The sequence below is a fragment of the Cervus elaphus genome, chromosome 11, assembly GCF_910594005.1.
Source record: "Cervus elaphus chromosome 11, mCerEla1.1, whole genome shotgun sequence".
Taxonomy (NCBI): domain Eukaryota; kingdom Metazoa; phylum Chordata; class Mammalia; order Artiodactyla; family Cervidae; genus Cervus; species Cervus elaphus.
Window position 1 is genome coordinate 84,488,236 of NC_057825.1, and position 10,540 is coordinate 84,498,775.

Genomic DNA, 10,540 nt, shown 5'->3' on the forward strand with positions numbered 1-10,540 from the left:
TGTCAGATTTTTTGTGACCCCATGGACTGCAGACCGCCAAGTTTCTCTGTCTATGGGATTTCCCAGGCACAAATACTGGAATGGGTTGCCATTTCCTTCTCCAGGAGATCTTCCCGACCCAGGGATCAAATCTGCTTTCCCTGTGTCTCCTGCATTGGCAGGCGGATTCTTTTTCTTTTTTTTGTTAATTTATTTTCTTATTGAAGGACAATTGCTTTACAGAATTTTGCTGTTTTCTATCAAATCTCAACATGGACCAGCCATAGGTATACATATATCCCCTCCCTTTTGAACCTCCCTCCCGTCTCCCTCCCCATCCCACCCCTCTAGGCTGACACAGAGCCCCTGTTTGAGTTTCCTGAGCAATACAGAAAATTCCAGTTGGCTATCTATTTTACATACGGTATTGTAAGTTTCTATGCTACTCTTTCCATACATCTCACCCTCTCCTCCCCTCTCCCCATGTCCATAAGTCTACTCTCTATGTCTGTTTCTCCACTGCTGCCCTGTAAATAAGTTCTTCAGTGCCATTTTTTTATATTCTGTATATGTGCATTAGAATATGATATTTATCTTTCTCTTTCTGACTCACTTCACTCTGTATAATAGGTTCTAGGTTCATCCACCTCATCAGGACTGACTCAAATGGGTTCCTTTTTATGGCTGAGTGATATTCCATTGTGTATATTATCGCAACTTCTTTACCCATTCAGCTGCTGATGGACATCTACGTTGCTTCCATGTTCTAGCTATTGTAGATAGTGCTGCAATGAACAATGGGATACATGTGTGTTTTTCAACCTTGGTTTCCTCAGGGTATATGCCTAGGAGTGGGACTGCTGGGTCGTATGGTGGTTTTATTCCTAGTTTTTTAAGGAATCTCCATACCATCTTCCATAGTGGCTGTGTCAATTTACATCCCTACCAACAGTGCAAGAGTGTTCCCTTTTCTCCACATCCTCTCCAGCATTTATTGTTTGTAGACTTTTTGATGATGGCCATTTTGACCAGTGTGAGGTGATATCTCATTGTAGTTCTGATTTGCATTTTCTAATAATGAGCAATGTTGAGCATCTTTTCATGAGTTTATTAGACATCTGTACGTCGTCTTTGGAGAAATGTCTGTTTAGGTCTTTTTACCAGTTTTTGATTAGGTTGTTTGTTTTTCTGGCATTGAGTTGTATAAGCTGCTTGTATATTTTGGAAATTAATCCTTTGTCAGCTGTTTCATTTGCTATTATTTTCTCCCATTCTGAGGGTTGTCTTTTCACCTTGCTTATAGTTTCCTTTGTTGTGCAAAAGCTTTTAAGTTTAATCAGGTCCCACTTGTTTACTTTTGTCTTTATTTCAGTTACTCTAGGAGGTGGGTCATAGAGGAACTTGCTTTGATTTATGTCATCGAGTGTTCTGCCTAAGTTTTCCTGTAAGACTGGCAGGTAGATTCTTTACCACTGAGGCACCTGGGAAGCCATGGAGAACAGTATGGAGGTTCTTTAAAAAACTGAGAACAGAACTACCATATTAACTCAGCATTTCGACTTCTGGCCATGTACCCGAAGAAAGCCATAATTCAATAATTTGAAAAGATACATGCATCCCAATGTTCACTGCAGTACTACTTTACAATAGCCAGGACATGGTAGCAACCTAAATTGTCTATCAACAGAGGAATGGATAAAGAATATGTGGGTACATATACACAACAAAATATTACTCAGCAATAAAAAAAGAACAAAATAATTTCATTTTTGAGATTGTCAAACTGAGTGAAGTCTCAACACAGAAAGACAAATATCATATAATATCACTTATATGTGGAATCTAAAAAAGGGTACAAATGAGCTTACTTACAAAACAGAAGTAGAGTATTTGGATATAGAAAACAAACTTATGATGACCAGGAGATGGGGACTGGGACTGACATATCCGCTTACCATACATAAAGCAGGTAGGTAATAAGAATGGGCTGTATAGCATAGGGAACTCTACTCCATGCTCTATAGTGGCCTATGAAGGAAAAGGATCTGAAAAAAGAGATACGTACACATTCACATATGTTTATGTATAACTGAGTCACTTTGTTGAACACCTGAAGCTAACACAACATTGTCAACTACACTCCAGTAAAAATTAAAACAAAGAAACAAACAAGATCCCCTCGAGTAGGAAATGGCAACCTACTCCAGTATTCCTGCCTGGAAAATTCCATGGACAGAGGAACTTGGAGGGCTACAGTCCACGGGGTCGCAAAGAGCTGGACACGACTGAGCAACTGAGCGTGCACACACAATTTGTGGAAGACACATTAACCTTGAATGACCTCTACCAGTCCTACTTTTGGATTTTTTTATACAGAGGCCATCAGACAGAATCTGTTTGAAAAAAAAAGGGGGGGAGCATAAAGAAATTTAATCAGCCACAGTAATTATTCCTGAGGGAATGATCTCAAAATTGGAAGTGCTGGATCTTGTAAACAGCCTTTTCAGAAACACTTTAAAAATCAATGCAGTGAATCGCCACATTGTAAAGATCATAAATATACACCTCACTAATTAAAAATGTAACTGTCCTAGTTTTAAGTGCAAAGACACCCTGTTTGGAACAAAACTTGTGATAACCTGGATTCTAAATCGGCTCTATCTCCAACAACTTAGATGGCAATGAGGAATGTGTGCTCAGAAATGGGTGTTAAATGACACAGAAAACAGCTCCAGCAAAGACAATGACAGTGACAGAGATGCATTTGAGATGTGACTAAAACAGTTAAGTGAAATATAAGAAGAGCAAAAAGTAATCCTCTAAACTGCTATATTATATGATGTGACTTAAAATATGCATGAATAATTAAATGAATTGAATAGATATTTGACCGCTTCATCTATGCCCCTGAAAATTTATACACTGAAGTTGGTTGGCAAAAATACTGAAAAGCAGGCAACAGAGGCGAGGACACGGGTGAGCAAAGGGCCTCAAGACAATACAAACGAGCTTGGTTAACTGCTGTCAATGGCATAACATGATTCAGAAAAGACTTTACGGGCCTGTCAGTCATCCACTGTGTACAGTTGAAGTTTTCAATTTTCAAACTGAAGGACTGAACTAAATGCTATCTAAAAGTCCTGAGGTTCTAAAACTTTATTTCTTTTGTTTTCTACTCAATAGTCTTAATGATCCAGCAGCACTGGAAAATACAAACAGAAATGCTATTTTAGAGGCTACTATGCATTTCTTATGGAAAAGGAAATGGCAACCCACTCCAGTGTTCTTGCCTGGAGAATCCCAGGGACAGGGGAGCCTGGTGGGCTGCCGTCTATGGAGTCGCAGAGAGTTGGACACGACTGAAGCGACTTAGCAGCAGCAGCAGCATGCATTTCTTAATGGGCTTCCCTGGTAGCTCAGCTGCTAAAGAACCCACCTGCAATGCAGGGGACCCCGGTTCAACTCCTGGGTTAGGAAGATCCACTGGAGAAGGGAGGGGCTATTCACTCCAGGATTCTCGGGCTTCCCTGGTGACTTGGACGGTAAAGAATTCTCCCGCAATGCGGGAGACCCGGGTTCAATCCCTGGGCTTGGAAGATTTCTCGGAGAAGAGAATGACTACCCACTCTAGTATTCTGGCCTGGAGAATTCATGGTCAGAGGAGCCTGGCAGGCTATAGTCCATGGGGTCACAAAGAGTTGGACATGAATGAGCGACTTTCACTTTAATATACACTTCTTATTCTTTACAACCATTTAATATGTCTTGGAAACAATGCAATTCAAAAACTTCAGTACTGCTCTACTGCCTTTATGAGCTTGATTTTGGACTTGGTACTCCAAACTATATCACCAGCTTCTCCATCACTATAGAGATATAAAGTGTATTTTGCAGTGACATGGATAAACCAAGAGACTGTCATACTGACTGAAGTCAGAGAAAGGCAAATATCATGTGACATCACTTACATGTGAAATCTAAAAAAATGGAACAAATGAACTTATTAACAAAACAGAAATAGAGTCACTGATGTAGAAAACTCATGGTTACCAAGAGAGGAAAAGGGGGTGATAAGCTGGGAGAGTAGGGTTGACATATATACACTACTGTATATAAAATAGATAACTACTGAGAACCTCCTGTATAGCACGGGGGACTCTATTCAGTACTCTAATGAACTATGTGGGAAGAGAATCTAAAAGAGTGGCTGTACGCATGTGTATAACTGGTTCACTTTGCTGCACAGAAGAAACTAACACAACACTGCAAATCAAGTGAACACCAACAAAAAGAATTACAGAAAACAATCAAACCAAGAAAGTCTCATTCAGCCCTCTTTCCCCCCAGTGGAACCTGGGGCTCTGAGACAGTTCACTGCTGCCCAGGGGCACGGCTGAGTCCAAAGTCCAGGCCACACCCTCTGTTAATTCCGGCGACGAGCAGCGCACCCAGCTCTGGCTATGTCACTCCTGATTACTGCGGTCATCAATCATACTTTCAAGTCCTCCATCTCTCATCTAGGTTTTATGCATGACTGTACAAAAGTTATGGGCCACGTTAGCATAATTTTCTTGTTATTTTAATGTGATTTCTGACTTCATTCCAAAAGGGAAACACCCAATGACCTGTCCACACCTACGTGGTTTTGCCCCATGGCAAAGCCCACCTCAGCCTCCGACAGTCACTGCACAAAGCTCCCACCCCCCACCTCCTCTAAACTGCACGTTCTTGCCAGACTGCATTTCTAATCGGCACTCCTCCTAGAGCACCATCCTATGGTAAATCAAGCAGAATGGACATGGGGACAACAGATGCTGATCTCAGGCATGCCTCGTGTGACATCATCCATTAAACATAGGTGACCCAGGCAGGCAGGCGGAAACTACTTTGCCTGTACCGCCCCAGCGTCACCATCCTGCAGCTTTTAAGAAACACACACGTGTGCACAGACACATACGCATGCATACTCCATCACATTCGCACCTGGTCAACTTTCGGAATCTTGTTTGAGATCAAAGCTCCTACCCATCTCTGTAAGCTCGTCTTTGCCTTTTCCAGCTCAAATACCATCAGTGCTCAGAGTTACGTGACGTAAGGCTTGCAACCGAAAATGACTACTCACCTTCAATCCTCTTTAAAGCTGAAAGGCACATATCCTTCCTTGGAAACTCGAAGGGATTGTTACAGGTTCGAATGGTGTCACACTCACATTTCCCATTGATTAGATTGCAGCCAGAGACAAGGTTTTCATTGCAAGGTTCAAAACCAAGCAGTTGGTCATCATCCCAGTTCTCATCTGGAAAACAATTAACAACCACATAATGTTTGCTTGTTAGCTTCACTCAAAGGCCTGTCTAAAAGCAAAAATGTGCAAAGGTGTCAAGATTAACATCCAGTTTTGAACCTCAATTCAGGAAAGGCAGTCTGGCTGCATTTTACAAATGAATGAAACCCAACCTAATAAACGAGAAGACTGAAATACAGCTAGTCGCATCAACATTAGTTAGCTATATTTACAATCATTTCTAATAAAAAACTACTACTCTTCTGATGTGTTATTACAGTAACAATTGAGATTCCTTTAAAGTTTTTAATTTTAAACAAAGATTCCAAGATTTTCCCATGTTCAATAAAACTATAGGAGCTGTATCTGTCAATCTACGAAATTATTCCAAAAAACTCATTTTTTTTTTGTTTTTGTTTTTTTACTGCATCTGATAGAGACTAGTTTTGGGTTTAAAATAGTTCTGAAACTTCATACATCAAGGCAGTGCTAATAAATGCAAACAGACACCACCCTCCAATGAATGCACCTCAGTTCAGATGCTAAGGTCCATTACTGCCCACAACCAAGGTCAGGAAAAACAGGAAAAGCAAACAAAACTAACTGCTACAGCCTAGGGAGAGGCTGAAGTCGTCAAATTCTGAAGCTGAGACCAAATCAATGTCCGGGTCAAGGAATAGGGTTGACTGTAAGAAATAATGTGAAAGTGCTAGTCACTCAGTCGTGTCTGACTCTTTGCGACCCCGTGGACTGTAGCCCACCAGGCTCCTCTGTCCATGGGATTCTCCAGGCAAGAATACTGGAGTGGGTTGCCATTTCCTTCTTCAGGGGATCTTCCCAATCCAGGGACTGAAGTCAGGTCTCTGGCACTGCAGGCAGAATCTTTAACAAGTGAGCCACCAGTGTGAAAGTCGCTCAGTTGTGTCCGACTCTTTGCAACCCCATGGACTATACAGTCCATGGAATTCTCCAGGCCAGAATACTGGAGTGGGTAGCCTTTCCCTTCTTTAGAGGATCTTCCCAACCCAGGGATCACACCCAGGTCTCCCACATTGCAGGCGGATTCTTTACCAGCTGAGCCACCAGGGAAGACCCTAAAATAGATTTTAAAACCAACTTTCACGGGACCCAGCTCAGAAAAATGAAACAAACATGACAGAACTACAGGCAGACTCAATCCTTAATTGAATTCCTCATAGTGGAAACACCTCTTTAGGAAACCAGACTATTTCTCTGAGTCTCTGGTATGTTATATGAGTTTTCTCCTCTCTTAACATTATCTTTAATAGATACTTTATCACACCTTAACTGGGTACTGACTATTAAATAGTAAACATGTTTCTGATAACCATATCTTGAGAGAATATTTTTAAAGTGCTTGAATTTAAGGTACTTAAACCTGTTCCTCAAAGTAAGGCAGATATAAAGCCATCTTAAGAATGTGTTATTGCAGAAGACAGTGCAAACAAAATGGGTATGATTTTTATAAGGCTAACTTTTCCTTCTGGTGACACTGTTGACTTACTAAGTCAGGAAAAGACTGTTTTCCCTCACTGAAATAAATAATTTTCTTGTCAAGGTGTCTTTAGAAGGATATCATTTACAAAACAAAGAGCTTCAGGGTGATTCTTTGAAAAGGGAGAATAGAAAATCCCCTGTGTTTTGATTTCAGAAGACCAGGTTCTCTTATTTGATCAAACCTTCAGCTCTCAGTAAAATGATTTTAGAAGTTTAAACAAAAACAAAAGTTACCCGTTTGAAGATCTGTTTTCCTATTTAGTCTGTATTTGGCCCTTAGAAATAACATGTACGTAACGTGTACACACACAAAGGGACACTCCTATCTTCAAGATGGAAAACCAGAAAAATACACTGAAACAACTCAACAAGGTAAAATAGGTGATTCAGTTATAATACATGATGCAATGGCTCATGTAGATAATTTATCTCTATATTTAATTGCTGACGTGTTATTAGTACCACCAGCCTCATCCAGTTCTGTGAAATTTACCATGAAGAAATTTTTTGACTGAATATTCAAATTTGGAATTCAAAGTTAGTTCAACCCTAGGAATGTAAAAGCTAGCAAGAAACTCACGTTAACATCCAAACCACTGAAAATCTGTATTTCTCCTCTTTCCTATCTCATTCCAAGAAGAAATTTTTATCACAATCATTTTAAATATGTATTGTTACTATATCACCAGTGTGTTGAGAGGATTCTGATGCAGATTTTCCCCTCACAATAAACATCCCTCCCTCCATTATAACTGGAGTTCCCTGACACATCACTCTTCTGAACCACTGCAGCATCCTCTCACCTGTCTCCTTGCGTTACCCCGGTAACTCACTCTGTCAGCAGAATCATCTTCCTCAAAAGACAGACTTGCTCACTGGCTCTCTCTTGCCAACAAGAAAAAGTCCAAACTTCTTATTGTAGATACTATTCGTCATGATACATCTTGTACCTATTTGTATAGCCTCACTGTGTACCAATCCCTCACACAACCTAATGTGCCAGGAAGTACACAGATTCTCACCACAAACCCTCAAGAAACACTCCCATGCCTTTGCTCACAGAGTATCATCTGCCTAAAACACCTCCTTCTCCCCTTCCTCTTGATAACGCCTATTCATTCCAAGACCTAAGTCAAGGGGTGGGATGAGCTGGGAGACTGCATGGACCTATACACACCACTATGTGTAAAACAGGTAACTAATGAAAATCTACCGTGCAGCACAGGGACCTCTACCCAGTGCTCTGTGCTGACCTAAACGGGAGGGAAATCCAAAAAAGTGGGGACATAGCTGACTCACTTTGCTGTATGGCAGAAATTAACACACTGTTATAAAGCAACTGTACTCCAATAAAAATTTTTTAGAAATTAAAAAAAAAACCACACCCAAGTCAAATGTCACTTCTTCTAGAAGTCTTCTCCAGCTCTGAGCTGCTCTATCCTCCATGTTCCTATAAACACCTGTGCACACCTCTTATCCTTTCCAGTAATGGCTTCATGTAAGTCAAACTTCCCCATTAGACAGAGTCCTCATGCACAAGAGCCAGGTCTTATCCAACTCTGACCATCCTTAACACCATGACTTAGTACAACATTCAATAATCATATTTTTCACGTCACTGGTATGGTTAATGCTGTTGTCTATGCTTTAAAAAAAAAAAAACTAACAGAAAATGTCTTGTTAAAAAATATATAGATATATATCAAGGGAAACTATGTTTCATTATAACGAACTTGTTTACACAATAAAAATCTTATTCAAAAAGCTCATTAGTAAAGTGTTAATGAGGCAGGCATTTTGAAATTTTCAGACATACTTTGGTCCCTTTAGGTATCATCTGCCATTCTCTCTCTCCCAGGTCAGCTCTAGACTTCAGCCTCTTATCACCTGCCTGGCATCAAGGGCACTTGCAAGGAGTTCATCTCAGGCCAATTTGTTTTCACTGCCAGATGTTTTTCTCTGGCCTCCCCACAGGAAGACCATTTTCCCTGAGTGTGGAGTCAGAATTAAAAGGCAACTTCCCTTAATACCCGCCCCAGCTCCTTACTGTTCTCAGCAGAAGCCTCTTGGCAGCAACGACAGGCTGCATCTAATGGTGCACAGGTAAGCCTGGCCGCCCCCTCAGGAAATGCCACGGCCACTGTGTCCAGTCAGGAGGCATCTGACTCTAAAGCCAAAAATTTCTTACATGCTTTTCTTTTCTTTCTTGGGGGGAAACCCTTTCAATTCTATGCCCCCATCTTAATCAATACTTTGCTTTTCTTCTTGGCAAATAGTTCCCTTAAAAACCGCTGCTTCATAGGATCAAGTACAACATGATCTTGAGACAAATGCTTTTGTGTTTTTCTATTACAGAACATTATACTTTAAAATAATTTACCAGCCAACCAACAGGGACTGAAAAGCAAAAATTCAGTGAGGTTTGATTATACAGAAATCAAATCTGAGCCCAACAGTGCTGCTGACAGCACTTGGCAAATTTGATGTTTTAAAATCTCTTAAGTAAATCTATGTATACAGCACAAGGATCAAGGTTCTGATTCTGATATAGTTTTTCATTTCTCCTTGAACTGGTCAAGGGTAAGAAGGGAGGAAAAAAAAAAGGAGTTAATAACAGGAATCGCTATGACAAACCTGGACAGCATATTAAAAAACAGAGACATTACTTTGCTGACAAAGTTCTATCTAGTCAAAGCTATGGTTTTTCCAGCAGTCATGTATGGATGTGAGAATTGGACCGTAAAGAAAGCTGAGCGCAGAAGAATCGATGCTTTTGAACCGTGGTGTTGGAGAAGACTCTTGAGTCCCTTGGACTGCAAGGAGATTCAACCAGTCCATCCTAAAGAAAATCAGTCCTGAATATTCATTGGAAAGACTGATGCTCAAGCTGAAGATACAATTCTTTGGCCACCTTATGTGAAGAGCTGACTCACTGGAAAATATCCTGATTCTGGGAAAGATTAAAGGTAGAAGGAGAAGGGCACAACAAAGGATGAGATGGTTGGATGGCACCACCGATGCAATGGACATGAATTTGAGCAAGTTCTGGGAGTTGGTGATGGACGGAAAAGCCTGGCGTGCTGCAGTCCACGGGGTCACAAAGAGTCGGACACAACTGAGCAACTAAACTGAACTGAATAACAGGAATACTGCCCTTTATTTATATCAAGTAGTTTTTCTCTGGTGCTCTCCATGTGATAAAAAGTAGTCTTTGAGACCGAAAGGTCAAGATATCTGAGATACCTCTGGCAAATGTATTTTTAAGATTGTAACTTCTGCAAGACATCAAATCCGAATGCTATTTTTTCTAAATATAAAATGAGAGAAATTTTATAATTTCATGTATGATTAAAATACATGCATGTTCAAATATAACTAAATATTTGAGTACTCTAGCGAACAGTCAGTTATAACTATGGCTAATCTGACATCTCCAACTGGGATGTTTAATAAGACAATGTGATACTTTTCCTCGAGAGAACTGTGGGATTTCAGTAGGCAGGGTTATTTCATGTGTACTTTCCATTTCATTCCACAGAATATTCATAAGATGTGCAACCAACAATTGAAATTTAGGAAAATTAGGACTTCCCTTGTGGCCCAGTGATTAGGAATCTGCCTGCCAATGCATGGGACACAGGTTCGATCCCTGATCTGGGAGGATTCCACGTGCCATGGGGCAACTAAGCCTGTGTGCCACAACTGCTGAGCCCGCAAGCCTAGAGCCTGTGCTCGGCAACAAGAGAAGCCACACAATGA

The 10,540-nt window shown here is 40.6% G+C and overlaps 1 protein-coding gene across 1 annotated transcript in view; it reads right to left on the bottom strand.

Moving 5' to 3' along the window:
* Nucleotides 1-10,540, bottom strand: part of CRIM1 (cysteine rich transmembrane BMP regulator 1) — a 204,277-nt gene that overhangs the window by 158,186 nt on the left and 35,551 nt on the right. The window contains exon 2 of the mRNA XM_043918249.1: nt 5,102-5,275. Coding sequence (XP_043774184.1) covers nt 5,102-5,275 — 174 coding nt within the window. The remainder of the gene's footprint in view (nt 1-5,101; nt 5,276-10,540) is intronic.